Below are 26,889 nucleotides of genomic sequence, written 5' to 3' on the forward strand. Positions count from 1 at the left end.
AGAAACATCCTGTGAAGTTTGCAAATTGCTGGGTAAGGGGTTAATTGAGCAATTTCTCTCTTAAAAAGCTTTTTTTTTTTTTTTAAGCTATATTGTAATTTAAGTGTCTCCTAATTAGTTAGTGGTTTGTCAGTGCTATTTAGTTCAATGTTTGTGGTTCGATTTGAAGATACTTTGATTTCTTCCCATCTTTCCCCTGAAAGAGGGGGAAAAAAAGTCCCTCAAACTCAAAAAAAGCCCTTAAAATAGTTTGCTAGTGGTATTCATTGCAGTTTAAGAGATTTGGAACTGTACCAGAAGGGTATGTAATATTTGAGGGAATATGATGAAGTTAAAGCACAGCACTCTGAAAATTTTGTGCTGCCAGTTTTTTGAATGGCCTCCATCTTCATATAGGTATGAGATGCACATGTCCAAACTTCTTGTTTGGTTGAGCAGCAGCTGTACTGCATGTGGACGTTCAGGAACAGCAGTCTGTTACTGACTTTGTGCTGAATTCCTCTATAGTCTGATGTTATTGGCTCATTGATAAAGCTTAAAATCCTTAGGATTTTAATGGTGTCATTGATAATGATTTGTAATAGTATCATCAGCATTATGATGACCAAACCTGGTCCTTGCAGTGCTGGGTAGGTGAGGTACAGCTTCATGGTTGAAGTATACCTGGAGCAATGAAAGGTTAAGAAAGCATACGGAGAGCGTTAAGGCAGTACTGGAGTATGTGACTCTCTATGTTTTCCTTTGTGTTTTGAGGGTTAAGGAGAAAGTATCCAGACTGGTACTTCTCAGCTCCTTAGGTTTCCACAGCTCTCTTTAATGTTTGCACCTTCAGTGTAAAACCTGTAGTTATAAACAAGCTAAGGCTTCAGACAGGGAATTTGCTTTTTGTAAGATCCATATGTGGCAGTCTCGGAATCATTGACCCCTTATGGGATCTGTGCACTGAAAATTGCTGAGCTAGGCAGCTGCTGTGGAGATCAAAGAAGCTGAGGACATTAAAAGGAGGGCAATGGAAATGCTGCTCAACTAGTACACCAGTTAAACAGTGAATTTACTTTGGAATTACTGTGCTACACTCACTTTTGTTATTGTTTCTGGTTTTGTCTCTAGCTTCTTAACAAAGAACTGGCGATAGCTTATCTTTCAGGCTTCTGCAGATCTTGTTCAACTAAATCTTTCTTTGGGTTTATTTAACCATCTCCTAAACAAAGCTGAAAGAAAGTATGGTGCAAGGCAGTGATTCCTGCTCTGTGGAATAAAGTATGACACGGCAGCATAGCTGCTGACAAGAAGTGGTGAAGGTTGACACTGGTCTTTTGATCCCAAAGTTCTGGAACCCTTTGTCTAAGCTATGGCAAGCCACAGGCAAAAGGGTTTGTAAGGGAAAACTGTTTGTCTTTACTCAAATTGTTATCAAAGAATATTGTATTTGTATTATGCAGGCAGTGCCTGATGAATAAAGAACCGGATACAAAGGAACAGGAAGGATTTTTTAGGAAACATTTGAACTTAACTGTTTTCTGTTTTTAAAGTATTAACCCTGATGATTGGTTTCTAAAGTGTATTTGTGAGAATATATAATAATTAATCAAATGCTTGCTTTGTATAGATTTAGTTTACATGTATTTCTCCCAGTAGTGTTTCTGAGTTTATTTCAGAGTGTTTCATCATGTGGTTGATGTTCTGCTTTGCTGAACTTGTGATAGGTAGCTGCACAGCTCCCATTTCTGTGGTACTAATGGTGTTGACACATTTAAGTATTAAAAAAAAATACTAAAGTCAAAACCAAGTGCAACTCAAAAAGTAACTTAACTGCAGAGCAGATTGAAATAAAAACCAGCCAGAGTTCTGGGGTGGGAATATGCAGATGTACATCTCTGTGTGTGTACATAGACATAGGCTTGCACACGTATTTTAAAATGCATCCTTCCAGTCACATGTTGTATGGTCATGTGTTTCAGTTTGGGCAAGGTTAGATGACAGTCTTGAACTTTGTGAGTCTTATTTCACAGACTGATAGGATCAGAAATGCAGTGAGGTATGAACACTTACTCCCCTGAGAGGTAAAAGCTTTCATTGCACATGGAACAACCGCTGAATGAAATAAAAACTGGAGAGAGCGTTCTTGTTTGACTTGGGAGGGATCATAGACTGTGTTCTTTAGATAATGTCCTTTTTTATGGAATCTTTAAATAATGTTGAAATGTTGAAAGAATTAAATGTCTGACAGAGTTGTTGTATTTGTACCATGAAAATGAGAAAATTTACACGGCCCATGTTGTTTTCAGGTTTGCTGTAAACTACCTACCGTAGCTATAATGACACCAGCCCTCAGAGAGGCAGCAACAAAAGGTCATGGTATCCACTTGTCACCTTCTTTGTCCTCTAGAGCTATGAAGTCTGATACAGCTTTGTGCATGGAAAATTCCAGAGCAGTGGAAGAGAAGATAAAAGAGGACTCCATCGCACAGATTACTTGCTCAGTCCTGGGGTTCCCCACTGCTGAGCCCAATCTCAGGAATGATATCTTCAGTGTGCAGCATTTTGGTTCTCCACCATCCTCCAAGCGCTATCAGTCTGTCTTGTTAATGAGTACAAATTCTGCGTTTAACAACAAAACCAGTAAGCAAATGAAAGCAGGACAACCTGACTGCTCCAAGATGAAAAATTCGTTACATAATGGTGCTGACACGCCATTTGGTCAGATTAGTTGTTCAGAACCTGAGGAACAGGTCAAAGGGGGAATGTTTTCAGAGACCACATCTCCAAATTTGGCAGAAACACAGAGACTTTTGGATTCAAATGTAACTGAATCCAGTAATACAGAAGAAATGCAGCTTTTAAATGGTAAATGGTACAAGAAGAATGGTTTTTTGGGTAGGGCTTTGGAAGTCTGCGCTGAAACAATAAAAGGGGATTTATTACACCAAATTCTTCACGGGCCTTCAGAAGGGATTTTGAGCTGCACCCAGGAGGAGGTGTATGCTCGCTTACTCCAGTGTGTCACTAAGCAACAAATGGAAATCAGTCGCGCCAAAAGAACTCAGAAACGTTTACAAATGCTCCTGGCAAAGCACGTTATCAAGCACTGTGACCAGCAGCTGAAATGCTTCGTGAAACATCAGCTACAAAGAATGAAGGTTTTCCATGAACCAGCCAGGTTTTCGAGCAGTAGCTCCCTCAGGTGCACTGAAGGTTGGCCAGAAAACAGTGCAACTACTTTGGAGAGTAGTTCGAGTACGGAGGTACAGAACAGAGTTACTGTTGCACCAGGTGAAATCCGGGGGTTTGCACTTTCTACTGGAGGGCTGCTGTCTCGCGTGGAGAAGGATCTGGACTCTGATGCGACGTGTAGCAGCTCAGATGAAGATGGTGAGGAACAGACTGTAAGAACAACTGTGGAAGCGTAAGTGTTAAATTCCTGATAGACTCATGTAATTCGTGCTTATAAATCGAGATGGAAGGGTCTAGACGTGCATATTCCTCCTTGTGTGCCTAACCTCACTCAGTAGACAGTCCTACTGAAATCACCAGGAGTGCCTCTGTGTTCTAGGTTTGGCAGGGGCCAGGCAGAAAGAACTTCTCTTAATTACAGCATTTAAGGAACAGTTACTTTACTAGACTGTAGAGAGCTAGATTTTGTACTGCACTCTATCAGCTTGCATTATATTAGTATTCCTAATTATTCAGTACTCAGATGGTGCTGTAAATGAAATAATGATAGCAGTGTTGTAAATGGTAATTTGGGCTGGTATGAAAATAATAGTAATTTTATTCTGGAGCTATTAAGAGTTAGTCAATGTTAGCATCTTGAAATCTATTACAATGTGAGTAAAAATTATCTACGACAAAGAGTAAAAATTATCGTCTGATGCAGGTGTCAAGTCATCCAGTATTTGGGGGTTGTATATTGAAGTTTGGTTCTTTGAACTATAATTTAAAAAATGTTAATTTACTTACTGAAGTTTTTCTGCTACTGTGAATGAAGCTGGCAGTGGTGTTTTTATTGTTGCTGGAATCTTTTTTCAAGAAGAACCAGAGGGAAGTTAATATCATTAACTAATACTGTATTGAATTGACAGGGATCCTGTCACTACAAATTATTGTAGTTTTGGAAATCAGTGGTGGGTAAGAGAAGTAGATTGTAAAATTGTTCCCTGATGGTGGTTCAGCTGCTTTCTTTCTTTTCTTCTTCTTCTTTTTTTTTAATTCTCTCCCTACCTTGCTACACTATTAACACAATCTCTTTGGTCAGGACATTTTAGAAAGTGGTGGAAGGACGGCTGTTTTCCCCTTCCTACAGCTGGAGAGAACAGAGTATGTCTTAAGGTCTGTTAGGATGAGATAGTCAGGACAGTGACACATGGAACAGAGCTTCACACAAACACAGCAGCTTGGTAGGGAGCTTCATGGCACCTACTTTTCTAGCACTTGAAGTCAGGACTGGTTTTGTGTTTCCTGATCTCTTCTTTTACTCACTGCTGTTAGGAAGCATCTAAAAAGCATTGAAAGTGACACTGGTGTTTGAGGAAAAAGAAATATTTAAAATCATATATTTCTTGGTCTGTTTTTCGAAAAGCATAATGTTCCGAAGAAATAGAGGAAGCTTTGTCTTAAATTGGAAACGAGCTGTGCCCCGTTACGTGTTTATAGCTTCAGTCAGGGAAGCTTCAGTATAGCATGGTTGTATCAGCTGCTGTGTTTCGTTGAACTCTGTAGGGCTGGAAAACAGAGAAGAAAGTGCAAAGTGAAAACTAGTTTTTACTTTCTTTTACATATTGTCGGAATGGTAAATACTATATAAAGCCCAGCCAAAGCCTGATGACTTGCCAGCTAAGTTAAGATCCCATTAAATATTTGAGTTTGCAAAATATTCTCCTTTTGAAATATTTTAACAAAAAGCCAGCATTTTTGACTCTTCCCAGTATAAGAGAGTCCGCATTCTTCTCCTAGCTGATATGTTTGAACTTCTGAGTAATAGCTCTGCCTCTAGGATTCTTATCTTGTGATTACATGAACTGAAAAAGGAAAACTGATGAGCAGATCTTGATTCGTAAAGGATAATGGATAATGTAGAACTTGGACTGAAGTTCTATGCAAGGGTTTTCTTTTTTCTTCTTGCCAGGGACAGTCAAGTTTTTAACTCTGCCTGCTAGTCCTTTACCTTTATTTCTTCCGGTGGCTTTTGAATTCCTTAAGTTATCTTTCCACTTAAGGCTTACTCAGTTTGTTTTGTTGCATTGATGAAAAAATCCACGGAGGGTTATTAAGTACAAAGGCACCACCTCTGGCTCAGGAAATCCCCGAGCTGCTGTTGCTGGCAGCAACAGCCGAGGGAGTATTCTGGAGAAGCGCTGCTCCCTCCATGCCTGCCCTGCTGTTCTCTTGGCCCCTGCTAAGAGGCAGGAGACTGGGTAGGTCATCTATAGTCTGACTTAGGGCAACCCTTTATTGGTGGGTTGGTTTTCTTCCTCCCTTTTTATGTCCTCACTGCTGAACAGCAGTCAAGCGGCAGGGGTGATGAGGTTAGCAATGTGCGTTAGCTAGGGCCTTGCTGCATTGGCAGCGCAAGAATCACTGGTGTTTGAACTGTGCTGCAGGGCCAGTGTGCTCAGAGTTAAAGTACTGCCTGATTTAAGCAGAAAACGCCTATGTGCATAGGCTGAGGCAATACTTGAATTAACTGCAGTGAGGACAGGCTGTCTCTTATTTGAATTTATCTTCAGCTTGGAATGGTTTTCTTCATTTCTCCATCTTTCCTAAGATTTGTCTTTGTGGTTAAAAGGCTGCACTTTTTCTTCTGGGTGACAAAGGCAAATCAGTTATTCACCAGTGCAACTCCTGGATTTGCTGTTTCCTGAGCTGTACCACTCTAAGGATCTAAGGTGTTGCCTTTCACCCGGACAGAAGAAACAAAGTTAACATCCATTTTTATTTCTGCTAAGTGGATTTATGTTCTTTGAAATGCCTTTCTCTCTTAGGGAATTGATGCTTAGAACTTTCCAGAAATAATATGATCATGTGGGTGAGAGAATACTCGTTTCCTTGCCTGTGACTTATTTTTTCATAGTGAAGACTTGTAACTGACCTGGAAAGACTCTTCCTCTGTGATATTCTTTGTAATACTTAACTGTAAATGTTATCAGGTTCTGTTAATGCAGTGATGAATGGGAAAATTGTTTTGGTTTTGCCTATATTACAGTATACTGATCGCATTTAACTTGAGGGTATAATCACGCTGGTAGCTGGTCATTGTCACGACTGCAGTGCTTTTTATCCTTTTTGGTGGGGGAGGCGGTGTCAATACAGTGTGTGAGGGGGGAGGACCTTGGAGTTACCATGTTTACCTGAGAACAGTCTGTTTCCCATCAGGAGGGAGAATCTGATTCCAGCTCCAATTCTTCGCGGTAGGAAAAAACCTGGAGCTATTTTTAGCATTTTGAACCTGTTCATTCTCATTATCCTGAAATGAGTTTTGCCCGACAAGTGTTGACATAAGCTGTTCTGAGCTATATCTCAATGCTTTGTGTCTCAAGTAAGGTTGTCTTTATCCATCTGTTTCAATACCTTTGTTGTTTAGTTGCAAATAGCTGTTGTAAGATATTTACACTGTTGTTCATTCCTTGTGCATTACATAGGTGCTGTTCACAAGGCAAGCAAGATCCTTGGTCTGCTGGTGAAGGCAGTTCTTCCAACTGACAATTTACAGTACTTATTGAACTTCCCTAGTTTTGAGAGTAATTGGAAAGCCTCATCCCATTTCATGAGTTTAGTTAAAACACATTTGGTCCTTTGAGTATTTGCGAAAAAGAAATATGAAAAACATTGTCTCTTTTCAGGAATTTTGTCATTTTGCTGCTAGTGTCAGCTCATAAATGTCTTTAGCCTGTTAGTTTTCATGGAAAGTTTCTTAGGCAAAGCACCAAATTTCCATCAGTAGTGTGTAGTGTATTCTAGTACCTTTCCAGTCTTTGGATTAAGAAATTCCCAAGACACTGCCCAGGGGACATGGTAGTACTTCCCTCTGGTTTCTCAAAGGCAAATGTTAAGTGCTGTCTCCCTGTTAGGTATTAGCAACCAAAGTGGACAGAGGGCTGGGTGAGGGCATCACAAAGCTGACCATAAGTAATTCCTTCAGGAATTCACAACTAACATCAACCACTTGAAATGCAACCATTTCACCAGCCGAGTTTACTTGGAGCTTGTTGATCTTCTTTGTGGTTCATGGAGATGGAAGATTATCTGTAGAAATGGTTACAGATTTCAAAGAAGGTGAATGGGGGGAGGATGTGAGCTCAAAAGTTTTTTCAACAACACAGTTCTGCTCTGGGAGCTATGGATTGTATCCTTCCAGGCCAACTCCACATCCTTATTCAAGTATTTTGTGCGTGTTCCTGATGTGGTTAGAAGTTCTGGCTGTTTACAATGTACCACAAAGAAGTCTGATGTTGAGGTGGTTATTTGTGAAACCTTTAAAGTTGCAGGGTACAGTTTCTCTTCTGCATGTGCTACATTTATGATCTTCAAGAATCGAAAGAGACATCACTGGAGTTCTTTGAAGACACAGCTGCTTACTCTGTCAAATAATAATACATGTACCTAACTGATGAGAGGAAAAAAAGCTGCTTATGGTAGACTTTTCTGCAAATAAGTAGCTCTGTCTACTTGTGAGAAGTCCTGTGCCCTGTTTCCCCGGTCTTCCTTCCTCCATCTCAATACAGTCCTTTGGTGTGATTTTTTTCCTTCTGAAATATTTTCATGCTTTTCCTCTGATTTTTGGAAGACTTGTTTTACTGATTATCCTCCAGCAACCTCAAGCCTGACGAAGAAGTACTGTTTTATTTTTCCATGCCCACAGGGTTTATTGTGCTTGGAAACTTTTATAATGAGTGTGCAGAGATAGTAAGTCTCCCCTTTTTTTTTTACCTCTGGTTTTTTTTTTTTTTCCCCCCCTTAGATTGCTGGCTGGAAAGAGAGAAGATAGGAAATCTGCTTTTAGTACATTTCCCCCTTGGTGGGGAGGGGAGCAGTAAGGCGGAGAGAATACAGGAAGGAAGAAAATATTTTGACTAGTATCTCCAGATCTAATCTGTTTGTTCTAGATTATTTTCCATTTTTCCTAGCATTTTTTCTCACGACTGGTTGAGCAACATCAGTGCAGTTCTTCAGGCCTCCCTATAGAAGGCACTGCTTAAGGGCTGGGCTTTATTGCATGTCTGAGCCACGTTATGAGGAGAAGCTGTTTGGTTTTGCAGGGTCAGGTCCTAATTTTCCACTCGGCTGTAATTTCACTTCATACCTGATATGAGAACTGAATTCTGGTTTTGGGAAGGGGAGGAAGAGTCTACCAGGACTAAATACTGCTTGCCTTTTTTCTTAAGCACAAAACCCCAGTTGTTTCCAGTTTTTAAGACTCTTTTAGTTTACAAGTCCAGGAAATGTCTTACTTGCATAAAAGATTAATGTGAGGGCTTTTGGATAAGTATAAATTTGCAGGTGCTAATAATACGCTGATTTCAAAATGTTTTATACATTGCTTTTTCATGAATTCCATTCTCTCAATTCTTGGCTCCTGTCACTAGGATGTGGGAGGAGAATTGTTACCAGGGAATGCAAGAAAAGATAGCTTTATATTACCTTCTGTTTGCACTCTAGGGATACGTGTATTATTTTGGAATATAGTCAACCTCACTTTGCTGGATTTCCCTAGGACGGATTTACAACTTCTTTAGGGTCCCACAGGCATTTACTGTTTTTCCTTAGAGATCTCATGTACAGCAATAACTTGAGCAAGACTTCCGTCTCGCAATACCAGAGTCATGTTCTTGTGAGTGAGGATCCTGATTTCTAACCTGTAATTTCATTAATATTTTTGCAGCTGCTGAGAGCAGACTGAAAGGTTTTAATGAAAGGTAGAAAGTTTGACAAGGTGTAACCTGCAAGGGAATCTCAGAGCCAGGAATGTTGGAGCTTTTGAGTTAGATAGGTGTTGAATGCATATTAAATAAAAAGTTGGCATTGCTCTTCTGAGTGACAGTTTAATACACAGTCAACACAGTATAGTAGAATAGAAAATCTAATCATCAGACATGTGTATACATGATAACCACGCATGCTTAATTAAATGGTAGACAAGAAGAGTTTGTTGCTTGATGTCAACTGCTGATTAATTGGTGTTTTATGGCCAGCATTTTTCTTTTTCTAAGCTGTAAAATGTGTTTTAATTAAAATATTTGTTTACAAACAACAACAAACTGTCTTACAAAGTGAGGGCAGCATTAGTTCATTTTATCTATAACACTGACTTCATGAGAATCTACTTCAAAGGGATACATCCAGTGCCTTTGAAAATCCTGGGCCCCTTATACAGGAAATCATTTAAATGCTTTCCTTTTCACATGAAATAAAAAGTGTGCATAAAGACTTCCCAAAATAGGAATGCTCTCCTGTAACAGAGTTTCATTCATACTGCTAAATATGGGTTAGGAATGTAACTTTAGATGCTGGATTTAAATATATTGACCTGTGCTCTTTTTTATTTAATCTGAAATAGCTGTAAATGGTTTTATTTTTATCCAAACATTTTACCTAGCTGTTGTGAGTGAGAAAAAGTTTTCTGTTGGGGAATTAAAATAAATTTATTTTTCAATTAGCAAACTTTTAAATTACTGATTCTGATATTGAAAAAAAAAAAAAAAAAACCCAAAAAAACCCAAAAAACCAAAAACCCGAACATTGGTGTTTGAATGTATGTTATTATAAACTCCATTATAAACTCCTCTTTCCCAGCCCATGGGGTAGACTTGCAGGAATAAAACTCAGTGAAAGCACCACAAAATCCTACAAAACACACAAACCGAGAAGGTTTCCAACTGTTCAAACTTGGGTTCATTACACTCTCCACCCCTTGTCCCTGCAGACCTGACTGTAGGGGTTAACCTCATAAAGAACTCCATCCCTGCCCTGCCAAGCAGACAGCCCAGTGCTGTTTGGTTACTCCTCTGTTGCTTAATCACAGCATGCTTACAGCAACTGCGGGGCACCCAAGGGACTCGGTTTCTGATGTAGCAGGGTGTCCCGTGTCCCCAGGTAGGTGCCAGTGTCCCTGCTGGGGCAGCTCTCGGGCTGCCCTGTGGCACTACTGCTAGGGGCTCCCCCCAGCTGGGGGTTTCACACTCAGCACAGCCCCTCTGCAGCCTCCTTTGGGTCCCACAGGTGTGGTGGGTCCTGTCCCAGCTCTGCCCAGCTGCCCCCCAGAGGAGCACTTGGGGGTCCTTCCAGCACTCCTGTGAGCCCATTCCCCACAGCATGCAGTGGGCACAGTGCTCACACCACTTTACAGCAAGGCATGTTCCCTTTGGTGAGGTGAGGGGCAGCTGCAGGTGGAGGTCAGTGTGTCGTGGTACCTTTGCTGCTGCTGCTCCTCGTTTCTCCCCTGATTGCTCTGCCGGGGGCTTCCCCACCAGCCACAGCCCCTTCTGAGTCTCCCCTCAGTCCCTGCCTGGGCAATTTTTCCATGTTCTGCAGGGCTGCAGCCCCTCACTACCAAAAACCTGCTGATGAGTTCCAGTGCATCTGGCATGCAAGTTCTGGATCAACTGTTGGTTGTCTATCAAAAAAGAATATGCCTCATATCCATTTTACATTGAGATCTGATACTGTAAACAGCTAGAACGAGATTAGTTAAAAGCTGAAGTTAGATGTTACAAGAATACAATATCCACCTATTCCTTGTAAGAAGATATGCACAAATTTGGGGATCAGCTTCAGTGGCTGGACAGCATTGATATGCTGCTTGTGTGCTGTAATAATGTTCCATTTCTACACATCTTTAAAGGAATATATTGTAAGCTCTGTCTTATTTTACGTTGAGCATGGGATCCAGACCTAGCACTACTTTCTTGATTTCTTTTTCAAGGGCAGTTGTGTAATACTCACAGAGAATTTCTAGGCCTGTGTTCCTGGTGTTTTGTTGTTAGTCTATTGATGTTGTGCCATTTCAAAGGCAAGAAAAGAAGCTTGTTTCCAGGCAGCCCTGGTGTTCCTCAAGTTTCTTTCTTTGCATGTTAGCACTACCTGCTTCTCTGCTCCATGTTGGTCTGATGTACAGCATGCTGAGATTTAGTGAAAGAAGCTGGGGTGCTGGGGGAGCCAATGGAATCTTAAAAATGAATTTTAAAATATTTTTAACAAAAGGCTTTAGCAGATGTGCATTTTGCAGTGTATTTATTTTATTAAAAGAGGAAATAGTGCTGGTTGTTTACCTTTCGCATGTTTTTACTTCTTGGGCAGTTAATATTCTAACTGACCCCACCTCCACCAACCAATTTGGCCTTTTATCATTAACAGCTTTAGAGAGTTACGTAAACAGAACTGAAGATGAAAAGCATCTGCCAGGTTGTGAAGCCAGCCATTGGAAAAGTTCAGCACTCTAGCAGACAACACTGCTTTAAGAAGCTGAATTTTTAAATTTTTTTGTTGAGCCCTAAATTGAGTTAACAGTTCAGTGCAACTGTAGCAGTTCAGTTTCTAATATAAAACTTGTAGTAATAGTGTGATTCTTTACAGGAACCCTGTAGCAGCTGTGGCATCTCATTAGTTTGGAAGATGTGATTTCTCAGATGAGGGAGCCTATAGAAATCCAATGTGAAATTCTTATGAAATTTCTCCTTCGCTAGGGTATCCAAGCACAGAGACTTTCCCTTTTCATATTTTCAGTTTTCTTCTACTGCCTTTTTTTGCTGAATATTGATTTTCCTCTTCTCGCTTTCCCACGGTCCCTTCTGAACTTATTTGTAGACGATGTAAAAATCTTGCTCTGTTGCTACTTAATTTTTTTCCACCAGTCTAGTTCTGTACCATAAATTTTCTCTTCAAGGGAAAATTACACCTATGGTTGATAATTTCAGGTGTTAATGCATAAATTGCTCAGTCCTGATGGCTTAGCAGAAATGTTCAGCTGGATAAAGTTTTTGATTTGGGAAGATAAGATGGATATTACGTGTTAGTATCAACGTATGTTATTTGATGCAATTCTGAAAGTATTAAATGGCAACAGTATGTCAGAGATGGTAGGAGCAGGCGTGGGTGCCAGAAATTGTTGTGGTAAGCAGTTGCTGATGTCTGTAGAGAATAGGGGGATCTGTAACCCGTCTGTTCTGAAGCAATGTAGTGTTTCAGAGGAAAATCTCTGCCAGGTAAAAATTTCAGTTAAACACCAAAGAAGGTAGCAACCTGGAAGCTCCAGAAGAATGACCTGTTTGCAGATCTTTGCAAAGATTCCAGTATAATTTTGAGTACTTTTGAGAGAAGTTCCCTTAATTGATTGTGTTTTGGGGTTTTTTTTTTGGGGGGGGGCATAGCTTGGTTTGGTGCTGGTTGTCACAAAATATTGCTCTCTGCAGTCAGTCTGCAGTGAGTGCTCCTGGATGATCTGAGCAAAGGCTGATAGTGAACTGTCAGAGTAAATAGTGTTTTGTTGCGTAGTGTTGATCAGATATGATACCAGAGGACAATATTTGTTGCAGTTTGGTTTAATCTTGTTTGCACTTTGGAATACGTAGAAGAGATTGAGTTCATAAAAGAGCACTCACTGTTTTTTTAATTATGTGGTTATTATGGGTTTAACAGTTAACTGGTCCAGCGAAATTAATACTTCAACAGTAACTGAAGTTAGTTCATTCTGAAAACAAACATTCAGTAGGTGTGCTGGAGGAATTAGTCCTTGAGAAAGCATTTACGGGTCATTTCATAGTTTGACATGTTTATTCAGCCATTGCAAGTGTAGAATTTTTTTTGGGGAGTGGGTATTAACTCACAAGTAAAATCTAGATAAGATTGTCTAAAATACATGTACTGTGTATCTGAATTCAACTAATATAAATGTTTTATATTGTACTATCTCCTAGATTTTTTAGGTAATCTCTTATTTACTGGCAGTGTCTGCAGACAGAAGAAAAATGGACATGTTGAATTTTACCAACATGTTGATAGAAGGTTTCAGAAGCCCTCTGCTCACCTTAATGGCTTGCAAGAAAATGCTGGTATTCAGGCCAGCTGCTTTTTGAGCGTTGCCACGTGTAGTTACAGGAAAACAGACTGTGATACTGGTGTAAAATTAGGGGTGGCTCAGGAAGTTCACAGGATTGCAGCTCTGGTCCTGGGGGACCCACGCCATACTTCTGTGCTGTTGAGCATTTGTGATAGAGTGACACGTGGTGAATATGTACTATTTTGTGTTTTTGTACAACTGAGTGAGCTTCCCAAGAGAACTGGAGGATGTATGATTTTTTTCCGTTGTATTAAGTCTCATGAATTTCGAGTCATGTGATGTCTGGGTGGGATTTAAAGATCTGGAGAACTGTCTGATTTTTTTGGTTTTTAGTTTCTGGAGCTGAGTTGTTCATCAAAATGATAAACTTCTTGTTTTCAGTGACTCCCACCAAGGAAGGTGATTAGCTCCTGATCCTGAGGGTAGTCAGTCTGTAGTTTATGGGCTGCTTCTTGCTGCCAAATACTTCACTGTCCTGTGGTTGGCAATAGGCATCTGATAGCCCAGGAGTTCCCAGTGACAGGAGGAGGTGAACCGGTGGGGATGGTGGAGGTCAGGATCACAAGGTCGCTGTAGGACTAAATAATCTGAAAACAATGCCAGAGCAGCATGGATTAGACGGAAGGGGACACGGCCTGGCAGAAAGAGCAAAAACGGCTGTGTTAGGAAACCGAGCGGAAATGTAAGTTTGAGGGGGTGTCAGGGAGAACTGCTGTTCTTACGTTTAATGCCGAATTTTGGAATTAGAGAAGTTTTTCCCACCCGCACTATGCAGGTGCCTTGCTTTCTGGCTTGTTTATGTTTAAGAATGTTGTAACTTGAAAACATTAGTGCTCTTTGAAACAAACCTTTTGGAAAGAGACTCTGTTTTGGATTGGCAAACCTGTGTTTTGGAGTTTTGATGTGGGTCTGTTGCAAGCATCTTCCTTTCCTGTTCAGTAGGAAGCATCCTGTCGTTACTTGTTCTCACTGGGAGTTAGGAGGCTGGAAGGCTTTGGTTTCCTTTTAATTTTCAGGATTTAAGGTACTTGTGGAGACTCTTGCTTTGGGCACAGGGCTGCATGCTCTAAAGTACTCTTTCCTGTGCTCACCAGACGTATTTGAATCGGCCTTCCTGGATGCTTACTATCAATCCCAGGATCTGTATTTTTTGTGCGTGTTAGACACCACTGTGTTTCTCCTTCATTATTTATGAACTAGTTTTCAGGCTTCTTGTTTTGTTTGCTTATAAAAATAGAATATGCCTAAAAGGTTTCAATTCCATCCCTTCTCTTCTGTAAACAAACAGCCCCACGTGCAGAACCCAGACAACAGTGTATGTCTACCACAGCAATTGCATCTTGTTTAGTAGTTCCCCTTTGCACTCAGGTGCCTGGTTTTGTTTTTTGGGACAGACTGATCTTAGCTATTGGGAAAACATAAATCTCACCTGCAATGGGACAGAGGCACTGGTAGGAGAAAATACTTCTCCAACTCCTGTTGTGTTCTCCAGTGTTGGTTTGTTTACACAAAAACATGGTTTGTTCTCAATTCTCTTTTCTCTTTTGGGGAAGGTGAGAGTGCTGAGTTTAATATTTCACTGTAATACAGTACTCAACATTAGAAACTTCTGCAAATGTAACGTGGTTTATATTGAGTTGCCAGCAGAAGAACAAAGTTGAAATTCCTGTATGATGTATGATGTTAAGAGTCGAAAGCACAGAAACCAAGAAAAGATGCTTTGCAAAAGGAGCACACAGGAAGCGGGACAGACAAACTTTTTTTTTCTTGTCTCATTCCCAACAGAGAACCAGAGCAGGAGCTTCTACTTTAGCACCTGCTCCGACTTCCTCCTTCAGTAACAGGCCTGGCTATTTTTGTAACCCTTTGTGGTTTTAAATTTTTTTTTCTTCTGTGGATTTGCAGAATTAATTAATTCACTGGTGCCACCTGGAAACAGCTTTATTTTTCTACATAAATCTACAAAGCAAAAGAAGGAGAGGGACACCATCATTCCTAATTGTCGAAGTGTTAAAAGTAATTAGTCATCTAGACCTGCTCATCAAAAAATGCCCCACAAATTCTTCTTGCCTCTGTTCTTGACTGTTATGCTGTATGTACCCTCTAATATCCCAGGAACAGATTTACTGATTTGATTTACATTTTTTTTTTAATTGTAATAACAAGTTGTTATCGTTTGCCACCTGAGTTACCATACTACTTTGCATGCAAACAGCTCACTTTAGGCATGTGAGGATAGCTTATAAAGGTTTTATCTTCCTCTGAGGAATTAAAAGGCTTACTAACAGTTTGTAGAGAAATAGACGTAGAGGCAAAGATGGTAAATAAATAATGCAAGATGACACAAATAGGAGTGACAGAGATGGGAGCAGAATTTAGCAGTGCAGGAGCTCGCGCTGGCTGCCCTGCCTTGTGCTTCCCGCCCCTTCCCCTGTGACAGTGCAAAAGTGTGTGTATGTGTCTGTCTGTCTGTCTGCAAGGCATCACCACTGGGAAAAGGATCTAGACTGAAATTTGCTTCATTCACCCTGCGTCTGAAGTTGAAATTAACCACGAGCAACTCTCTAATCCGCGTCACCGTGGAGCTGCCCAAGTGCTTGCGCAGGTTCCCGGCACGGGGCAGCCTGGGCTGGCAGGGGCGAGAAGCTAAAATTGCTTCCTTTGGCCTGAGCTTACAGTGTTTGTGCTTAGTTTGGTGGAAGCTCCTCCTTACCCTCAGGACATCTTTGTTACAGTGTAATTAAATCCTGTTATTTTAATTATATAGTACAATTTAGAGCCTCAAGAAATACTTGCATAGTATTTTAGAATGAGGAAAAAATATACATAATATAATTAACAGCAAATACAATTAATTCAAGATTTAATATTGTGTTTAAGAAAAAACTGCAAACAAGTTTTTGCAAAATAACTTGTGGTATAACTTTGCAGAGGATTTTTTAATATATAAGTAAGACAGTAATATACAGATGGTATGATTTGTTAGTCTGAAGGTTACAATATTTAACTGTTCTGTTACTGTGGTTTGGTACTGATGATGGATTCCCTTACTGCCGTGCTGGTTTCATATAGTGACCAATTCTGGCTCTTTCCTTTCTGCTTCTTTTTTCCCAGCTGGGTGGGCACTTTTTTTTCCCCTCATTTGCTCCCCTCTGCTCCTCGGTCTGTTTGAGGATAGCTCACCTTTCTCTCCAAACAATTGCATCTGGTTTGGGAGGTAGTTCTGGCAGTGTGATGGATTTTGTGTCACCTGGGCTTTCTTGTTATAATGTTCTGGTCTGTGGGGTTTTGTTGTTTGTTCATTTGTCTTTTGAGAAAGGAATAGAAATGAGCACCACAACACTCCTGTTGAGTTTTTCTCAGTTATCATGTTTATTTAGCTTTTTTTTGTTGAAGTTATTAACTAGGGGATTTTTCAGAGTCTCATGAAGCAGCTCTTTCTTAGGACTACCTTTTTGCCATCCCGGGGTCCTGAGACAAATCCAAACAATTCCAGCCACCATGCTTATTTGAATACATTATTTAATTGATCTCTGACTTGGGCCAACTAGGAGTTCTGATCTCCCCCTTCCCCTGCAAACTGTATTTTATTGCTTCCCAAAAGACAAATGTGCAAAAGCTGTCAATCCCAGAGAAATTCTTGGCAATAAGGCCTGGTTAAAGTGTAAGTAACCAGGGCTACTTACTGTGTGCTGGTGATAATGGGGGAAAAAAAAAAAGATAAATCAGGGGTTTTCAGAAAAATAGATATTCACAATATAACTTTATATGCCTTTTTTACTAGGACAAATTCACTAATAGACTATATAAAAGATAAACAATTTATTATGGTACATATTTATAGAGTTCTTTGAGATTCTTTTTGATGGTAATCTACTTTATTTGCTTGCAGTTGGAATCTGGATTTAAACAGGACATTTCAATCTTTTGTCTAATTTTCCATGTTCATTTTGTCTGTGTAGGAGAGAGTTTAAGATGGTTGTAAATTATGTGGATGGATAATTTGTATTAAAAATGGGGGAAAATTATGTATTTTAGAAGTAACCTGGTGGAAACTGTGTTTATTCTTACTATTTATGATAGCTAAAGTAGACTGGAAGTTCTGAGATTTTGAGTTATATTATGTTTTCTAATCTTTGCCCTGAAAATATTAAGATTCTCAAATTTTGCGACTCTTTACTCATGCCAGGAAATGTCTAGCATCTGCTGCAGGATGATGTATTACCTTTCTTTCATTGTTGTGGTAGTTGACACAAAATTGTGCAAGAAACAATAGCACTTGTGCTGTGTTCCTATGCCAATTCACTGGCAGCTGCTTTTTCTTGTATCTTTAGTGATACTTCAGTACTCTTCATTGCCTGGGGAACAGGGGATCGTGTATTCTGCCTGTGTAAAACTTACCCTACAGTGTCATCCAGGATTTAGATCCAATAGTTAATCCCAGTAATTTAGTTAAAACACTTCTTTTCCAGAATAAGTTTGATTTTATTCTTGCAGTTCTTTAAACTTAGCTGTGGCAATCTACTTGACAACTTTGGTGGGAAGAAAATACCAGTCATTTTATTTAAATAAATAAATTCAGTTAGTGGTAGGATACTAGTGCATACTAAAATACTGCATTGTGTTGTCTCTGTTGCCTGAAGTTACTGGATATTAAGATTATTTGCTGAGTGGTACTGTTATGTCATTCATTTATTTAATGTGTAGGTTGAGTAAAGTTTGCTGATAGAAGCGATGAATTTAGCCTGATGAAGTTAAGCTAATCACAATATCAAGTACCGGGAGGCATATCTTTTGTGTTACAAAAGGCATCTATTTGTGAACAGCAGTAAGGGTGGCCTAAGTATACTATACTTACACAACTATATTTATAAAGTAGTTTAAATAAAAGACATCTAAACTACTTGGGTTTTTGGGCAGTGACTTGATGTCTAGCTAGTCATTGCTGGATGTTGTTTTATTAGATTCCAATTGTTAGCAAATGATATTTGTGGAAGCTTGTGGGAGGATCTGTGGTGTAAGAATTTGGATTCTTGCTGGTGGAGTTACTGGAATTCTTTACAAATCTGTAATCTGCATTAACTGATATAGTTTGGTAGTTTCTCCAGCTCTGGGTTTTATAATGCAGGATAGAAAACTTAATTTAGCCTGGGAATAGCCAGTGAACATTGATCGCACTGGTTTGGGCAAGTTCTGTAGTTACAGAAATAAGCTGATGTGAAACTGGATGGGCACAATCAGATATCTTCTGAAAGCAACTGAGATGCTTGCAACATGAGGCAGAGCAGCTGTCAAAAATGTTCTTGTGCAAATGTGGTTATCTTTATTTTTGGACTAACCAGCATTTTGTCTTCACAGCAGCTATACTTCTGAATGGAAGTGGCTTGCAGACAGAGCTAGAATTGGCAGCCGTTGGACATGGCTTCAAGCCCAGATTTCAGAACTAGAATACAAAATCCAGCAACTAACTGACCTTCACAGGCAGATACGTGCCACCAAGGTATTGTCTGTAAGCTCATACATGGGCTTTTCAAATAATCTTTTGACGGTGTTTCTTTTAATATTTATTTATTTGGTTCCTTGTTGTTGTTGTTGTTGATTTTGCCCTAGAGTTCTTCTATCTGCGCAGGCTATTGCATGCAAAGGTTAATGAGAAAGACATCAGGAGCTAAAAAGTATTGTACCCTAGAAACACCAATACAGGACTGGGAGTCGGGAACTCTGACCTTCCTATCTGTGATAGTTAGTGACTTTGTTAGTGACTTTCAGGGGCCCAGCACAAGGTACTGCATTTATCACACTAGTTTTTTCCCTTTGCAGAAGAAGCAAGATTTGGTTTTCAGGTGGGGTGGATGGTTATTCATTTTTGTTTTGTGGGGTTTCAGGGTGGGGTTTTTTGTTATTTACAGTGCATGTTTATTCTGAAGATTAGCTAGTTAATGTTTGTACAGCACTTTGAAGAGGCCAAGGATTAATTATTACTAAAATTCCAATGTGTGTAACTCATATACTAGTTTTTGAAAATCGAACTGGCTAGACAGTGGGAAAGTCGCATTCCTGAAACATTAATAATCTATCTATCAATTTAATGGGTTCCCCAGGTCATTCTCATGTGCAAGAAGCCAAAACCGGTGATAATTCTGGTGGTGTGACAGTGAGGGGTTTTAGAGGAGGGCTCTTTGACTCTCCATTGATGAGCCTCGTGTAGATTGTCTGATCTGTGCTGGGGTCAGATAAGCACAGATGGAGAGGAGCCAGAAGATGTTTTAAACTTTCTCTGGCTGAATGTGAGACTTGGAGGGAGTTTAAAAGGAGAGGGAAATCACCCCAGAGAGCATTTCCCTGTGATCACATAAATAAAAATTATTCCCTCGTCTCCTCTTGCCCTCAAAGCAGTTCTTTTCATATCCAGCTTTCTCTCCTGCTCACAACTTTTCCCCAGTCAGGTTTTTCTTTAAAAAAATAACCGGAGAGCCTTTGTTAGAGGGTCTGGCCTGCCCCTGTGCCCACAGAAGTGAAAGGAGATTTTGTATTTTGAAGGGTGAGGATTCCCGTATTTTAGTGTTGTCCCAAATGCCAGGTACATGCACATTGACACACCCAAAAGCTATCAGCCTTTGGGATAGCATAGGTCTCATGAGTTGCAGAAGACTGAGAAAATGAATAACAGAGAAATGAGAGACAGAACATTCTTTTAGTCATGCATTTTCTTCGCATTAGGTGGTATGTTGGCTTGGAGCCTAGATATCTTCTTGGTGGAGATCTTTAGTGACATTCCTTTTTGCAAACTTCATGCCCCTTCTACCAGCTGTGGTATTTGGTATTTGGCATTGAGTCCCATAGAGAAGGTAGACAGATTTTTGTTGGTTAGGATTTTTTTTGTATGCATGTTTGTAGCACACCAGTGCAGCAGCCATGGAAGGACACGTGGGCTGATAGAAGAGCTCTTTGTTTTCATTTAGTGGCTGCAAAGTAGTTACACAATATCTTCAGAATTTCTATGCTGTATTTAATTGTTTTACACTGGTTTTAGTGTGTTTTGAGTGGAAAAAAATGTGATTCATAGCCAGTGAACAATGTTTTAAAGCAAAACGCCCCTCCTCTAACACCATAACGCAATAGGAAGGGAGATGGCTAATTTGGGGGAAGTTTCCTGACCTACTAAGTTGTGTCTTCAACTCTGTACACAGAGAAGTAGTAGCTCTGGATCTTTGACTAGTCCTTCCATTTAAAAAAATGTATATCTGCATAACAAAACAATTCCCTTTAAAGGGAGGGAGGGGGAGGAGCGAGTTCATTGCCAAAACCTGCTGGTTGTAACCCATTTAACTTAAAATTCTATATAATCAGTATTGGTCTTCTAATTCTTTACTCTTCCTCTTTTCTTCTGTGCCTATTCCATCTCTCCCTTTTCATACAGCCTGTCAGTCTTCTCTTTCCTTTTCTGCTTTCCTCTTTCTGTGCTTGTCAACAGAATTCTGCAACTTAAAAAAATAGAATTCCAGTGGAAGGGGGAGGGTCCTCCCTCTTTTCACCACTTTTCCTGTGTGTCTTCCTATTCCTTTGACTTCAGAATTCGTGAATAGACTTCTGTAGTTATTTTTTTCCCTCTCTCTGTGGTCGTGACCTTTTACTAAAAAGATCAAAAGATTCTAAATTCTAAGAGAGTTTAAAGCTATTGAGCTAGCTTGTCCTCCTGTTGTGGCACATTAGATCTGTACTCGAGTTTCCTTAACGTGCTACCTACTTTGTAAGTACTGTTGGTCTACAGATTGTAGTGTGATATTGTCTGGATTCATTTCTATTTGCAGTAAGTGCAAAAGCACAGGTGATGATAATCTGCTACCTGATAATGAATGTGGAAAATCTAGTGTTGATTTGATGGAAATACAGAACCTGGGTGCCTCTTTTGGGCACTAAAGCAAGTTTTCAAGCACCTACGATTGTTTTTAGAGAATATCTTTGTTCTCATCTTTGAATTTTATAACTCAATCAGCAGAATAAGTTGGAGATGCAGTGAGAACAGGACATTTTCACATTTTCTCCTAGTCTGCTTTTGAAGTCTCTTTGAGACTTGCTTTCATGTTTTTAGGGCAAGTTTGCTGCTGAGGCAGGAGTCAAGGTGTGAATAAAACTATAGGATCCTTAATTTTCCACAGCCACAACTTAAGTGAAGTCTGTCTTGCTAAAAGAAATAATATAGGGCTTCCTTGTGTTCACATGATGGCAATCTTCCCTTGCTTTTTAGGGGAATATTCTCACTATAAAGAAAAATCTGAGGCAGTGTAAGTGAATGGTCCCATTCTTTCAGTATCTGCTTGATATTTGAGTAACAGTCAGTACTTAAAAGCAAGTAAGTTTTTTCCCTTTCTCTTTGGAAAAAGCCTGCAGAGGTTTGATAGCCTTTTCTGAGTATTAAATTTATTTGCTCAAGATAATGACAAGTTAAGGGACTATTTGAGGAACTGTTTTTGACTGTTACAAAGTTACTTTTGCTTGTTTTATTTAACATTTTCAGTTGTTAAAACAAACCAACTGAGAGGTTACCTGGGATTGTATTTGACATTTTTATTTTTCTAATCTGTCATGTGGAAAACACAATGGGGGTATTCTTTTCTGAAATTCTGATATAAAGTTATATTTATTTTATTAGTTGACATTCTAGATGATAGACCATGTCTGATACCATATTTGTGCAGATTGCCTTGAAAAGCAATGAGAGTGTTAGAATATTTAGGATAGTTACCTCTGTAAATATGAAACTCTAAAAATGCTCACCTTAAAAAAAAACCCAGTTATTAAATTGTAAAAGGCTCTTGTTTTGAATTGTATCCATCTCTGCTACATACAAAATAACAACCTTAATGTTCTGCTTAGAACATGGATAGGAATAAGAAAAAATAGAGCACTTTAAAATACCTCTGCAAATTTCTTGTCTGCAAAGATTATAGCCAACTTCAAAGGCTAGTTGTTTCTTACAGGAAAACCTCTTCTCAATCAGTGGGCAAATGATCATATAGTTGTTCTAATAAGTATGAATTTCTGATTTGAATTTTGGCACAGATCTTTAAGCAGTGGTATAACACTAGTGTGATTGCTGTTATAAAGAGTAGCATAACTGGTGCAGCTTTCATTAATGAAAATGCCTACTATTTCTATATTTTAGCTGTTAAGTGTATTTAAAATGTAGTTTAAATGCTCCAAAGAATTGCTGTGAGGATTTAAGGGGGATGTGCCAGGTTTGACTGCCCCTTAAAAATGATTTAGGAGGGTTAATCTGTTGTCAACCAACTGTGTTCAATTGCTGTTGTCTAGGGGATGGTGATCTTAGAAGAATTCCCATTTCCAAAAGACATTTTGAAGAAGCAAATACAATTGACAGACCAAGAAGCTTTATTAAACGCCACAGGGAATTCGCAAGCTGCCATTGAGAGACAGGATTCTTTGCCGGAGCATGACTTTGAAATGTCACCCAGCAGTCCTACCCTGCTTTTACGAAACATAGAAAAACAGGTAAAGTAAAATAAAAACTGAACGGTCAATGGAGCCAGATGATTTACTTTAGAAACAGGGCAGGTTCCATGGTGATGACTTCCAAAAAGGAAGATATTTTGTAGTCCTGAGAGCGGATGCTGATGAATTGAAGGGTTTAAATAACTACATTCTACGCCAAGTTTACAAATTAACCTTTTATTTCTGACATGTCTGTGTTACCACTTTTGTTTCCATCAAAGTGGCCACCAAAGAGCTTCTAATAGCTATCCACACACCTGCCTCTCCTTTACAGTTAGGTTCAATCTAGAGTTGCCACGGATTGTTTTGAGAAATACTTACGTGAGATGACAGAGTACAGCTGAAGATGGAGGTATGTTGTACTTAAACAAAAAAAAAGCCCCAACAGAATGTAATTGTTGGTCTGCCTTTTCAAGCATCATAGGACTCCCTATGACGAGCTGAGGAATTCCAGGTACTTAAGAGGCGTAGCGTAGGCGTATCTGTAGGCTGAGTTTTGGTTCGTGGTGTTCGAAATGGTCATTTCCAAGGTTAATTCCAGGAAATACAATGTAGACTTCAGCAGGTTTTCTTTTGCTAGAAAGGACATAAAGAATGTGGTAGGATCACATTGCTGAAAGGGATACAGGAAATTTCTTTTCAGACTGAATTTATCTAGTTAGCGTAAAGCAAACCTGACAAAGCCAGGATGGTGCATTAGTATGTTGCTCTGCTGCTGTACATAAATTCTTGGTCATATACACATTTTTTTAAAATGGGGTAAAAGTAGCTTTAGGTTCTAATGCCTGTTCCTGAATCTCTGTGCCAATTTTTCTTATTTGATAGTCATACTTTCCTGTTCTTAAAATGCTTCCCCTGTTGGATAGATTTTATTCACAACAGACAGTAGTGAGGAAGCAATGAAACGGGAAATGTATATGTGCAGTGCTGGCAATTGCACAAGGTAAACCAAAGAGATTTTTAGAATGTGGTGAGTGTCCCCTCTTTAAGTAATTGGAGAATAAAGCACACGTTCAGTAAGACATTTGACAATTAAAGTAATAGTAGCGTGTTTCCTGGTTCCTAAGTAGCTACAAACAGAGGTCTGAGAACTTTGATCTGAAAATTACTTGGAAGTAAGGGTGTTCTTCATTTAAGGCATCTCACAGATTACATCAGATTTCTTCTCTTGACATCACAAAAAGCTTTGGGGTTTGATTTGCTTTTTGACTATCAGTTCTGTAACTCAACCTTAACTCTGAAAGTCTGAGTTTCTTCCTGTTCAGTGTCGGGAGTAGTGATGCTGTAGGCCAGAGTACATCTACAGATATTCCCACGGAATGCTTCAATCCTGTGTTAAAGTATTTCTTTGTTAAAAGTAATTAATTTTACTTGTGAATTAAAAAAAATGATAAAGAATATAAAGTGACTCATCCTGGCAATTTTTATTAATGCTGTTTTCAAGTCTTTTTCATAGCTATGCAACATTTAAAAAATATGTATGTCTTTCCTTGTGTTTTGGAAGTCTGCCATTGTTTTGATGCTTTTTTATTCAGTAGAGACTTTCTTCCTTACAGATTGGATTCTGTTGAGATTTTAAAATCAATCTGCTAAATATTTTACTGGCATCCTGTTTGCTTTGTCCAGCTCCTTTTATAATTGACTTGCTAGTTCTGTGCTTTAATATCTATCCCCAGATATTTTATTCTGTCATGGAATTTTTACCCAACTGGATCACTTAAACATTAACAGGAAAGACATGAGTTGTAATGAAATGGAAAATATTTTTTCTGCCTCTTTCTGCATAAATTGTAGCACTAAGGAAAATTTACTGGGTAACCTTTATCAATTCTTGTTTTAAGCAATCTTAGTTCTGAAAGAAAATCCTACAAAATAATTTGACAGCGTAAAAAAAAAAGTATGCTATTTCAAATACATTTAATTTCTGTTTAGTGTGCAGCACACAGTTTCCTCTAAGAAAGCTACGTTTATTGTCAGAATAGCCTTTAAGGTTTGACATTTAAAACAAAAAATAATTGTGAAATGTTATCTGGAATCAGTCCACAATTCATTGCTTCATAAGGAGTAATTCTTAATCGTAACAAATTAGCTGCATTTGTTTTGGAGTTCTGAAAGTCCAGGTTTTGGTGTGGTGGGGGCTTCTTGTTGCTATTTTTGAGGATACCAGAAGATTTTTTTCTATTCTGTCTATAATTACAGTAGCCCTCCTGTAGTTACACTTCCTTTTGTAAAAATACCTTTGTCAAACTACAGTGAGCAATGAAGAGGATTCTTTTAACAAGAAGAATACATTGAGTGAACAAAATGTACAATGAGTAGACAGCAGATTTTTTTTTTTTTCTTCCCTTGTTGAAAGGCGTTGAGTGAACAAAATGTACCATGAGTAGACAGCAGATTTTTTTTTTTTCTTCCCTTGTTGAAAGGCCAGTTGGCAGCTCTGGGCTGCAGCTGTTGTAATATCAGCCGTAAAGTGTTCTGGTTTCTTTTCCCTTTTTAAAAAACCTTTGGTTAAAATACTAAAATCACTAATGTGTGTTGTGTATTACTTATTCAAATGTATAAACAATGGCCTTGGCTGGTGGTTCAGGGTTGTGTTGGCTTTTTGTGTTTGGGGATTTTCTTTGGTATAGTTGAAAGTAATAATTGTGAAAGAAAAAACATGTCACTGTTGATTATTCGCAAGAAGCAGCTAAATATGATTATTCCATGATGTACACGACTGGAATCCTAAGTAGGAAACCAGCAAAAACCCAGGACCTTTGAGATGTTGACTCTGTATAAAAGTCTGTCTACCTTTTTTTTCTTTTTTTTTCCAGAGTGCACAACTAAGTGAAATCATCAGCAGCCTCATTGCTCCACTCAATCTGTCTCCAGCTTCTTCATCTCTTTCTTCCAAGACCTGTAGGCACAGACAGCTGGTCAATGGCATCTCCTTCAGGTAGGTGACCGTACAATACCATTTTCTTTGAAATAACTTTTGGTAAATTTATGTAGAACTGATAATCATTACAGTAGTAAATCAAGAAGAGAGAGCTGCTTTCTGCAAGCTTCAAGAGAAGTCAAGTCTTCCTTGCAAGGCTGAAAGTAGTAGGTTTTGCATTGTTCTTAAAGACGTCATAGAATTAGGCACTCACTGTAAGTACATTTAAGTAATGGGAACATGGATGTATCTGTGAAGTAGTGCAAGGACACAGTAAATAACACACTGCTTCTGATTATTTCAGACTTAATGCATTCTGTCATCACGGGTGCAACCATTTCTGGAAAAGCACCGAACTAGACTTTAGTACATTAGTGGAATACATAAACAATGTCGCCTGTGTCTCAGCATGGGTCAGTGTTAGGTTTTTGTGGCAGCTTCATTAATTTTAAGCACATTAGTCTTCAATACAAGGCCAAATTTATCTCTGCCAGCTACTTTTCTGTGAATTTAGAGATAATATTTTTCCATTTGTGGTCTTTTGTTCTGGATGGGTATACCTTCCAGGATGACTGTAGCAGCTTGAAATTCATATTGTAGAAAAATGTTTCTCAGTACTACTCCATACTTCTTAGTAATTCCATCTTTTATTCAAAGATTCTAAACTATAGTACAGGCTGTAATCAGTATTAGTCTCAAAACAGCATTAAGGTAATTGACTACAGTCCTGTCCTACAAAAGACCTAGGTATGTAGGTTATGTCTCCCGAGATGCTGGTAATGTGATTTTTGAGGATGGAATGGTTGCTGTTATTCATAGGTCTTAATTAAGATCAGGTGGATGAAGAAAGTGTTCCTGAATAGACCTGGGGGGTTTATGGCAGTGTCTGCAACAGAATGTAATTTCCTGGCTCCATGAAGAGCTAGCCATGCTGTCTATTTCAGCAGCTTTGCGATAGGGGCTGTAACATCCCACAAAGAGACTGTAATGTGCAGCTTGGATGGGCAGCTTCTTTAACTGCCACCTGTTCCAAAGCGATTGTGTGGCTGTGCCCTAAATTTAAGGATGAAGGGGTCCTGTCACATAGCATTCCTGCTCCTGATGCATCAGTTGTTTACAATAATGCAGGGGAAAATCAGGAGATTCCTCTGAGTTTTTGGAATAAAAATAACCCCGAAGGAGTTGCTAATATAGATGGGTATGTGGGAAAAGAGAGCAGTTCAGACTGTTAGAAGGCTGTGTCTTGAAGTCATCTGTGACTTTTTCATGAAACAGATGAGGAAGGGTTCCTGCTTTTAAAAATGTTTTTAGGAGTGTATGAAATTGATTTCAGGATGAGGGACTCTAATGATGTAACTTGAAGCCATTGCTCTTCTGATTTATCAGGCACTGTCCAAAATCAGTT

The 26,889-nt window shown here is 39.1% G+C and overlaps 1 protein-coding gene across 1 annotated transcript in view; it reads left to right on the forward strand.

Annotated features, from left to right (window-relative positions):
• Positions 1–2,294: 2,294 nt before the first annotated feature.
• KANSL1L (KAT8 regulatory NSL complex subunit 1-like) overlaps positions 2,295–26,889 on the forward strand; it is a 58,482-nt gene continuing 33,887 nt past the window's right edge. The window contains 4 exon segments of the mRNA XM_010087816.1: positions 2,295–3,406; positions 18,410–18,551; positions 22,367–22,564; positions 25,381–25,502. Of these exon segments, the coding sequence (XP_010086118.1) occupies positions 2,319–3,406; positions 18,410–18,551; positions 22,367–22,564; positions 25,381–25,502 (1,550 nt within the window). The 5' untranslated portion in view covers positions 2,295–2,318.

This window comes from Pterocles gutturalis, unplaced genomic scaffold, assembly GCF_000699245.1.
Source record: "Pterocles gutturalis isolate BGI_N339 unplaced genomic scaffold, ASM69924v1 scaffold16161, whole genome shotgun sequence".
Taxonomy (NCBI): Eukaryota; Metazoa; Chordata; class Aves; order Pterocliformes; family Pteroclidae; genus Pterocles; species Pterocles gutturalis.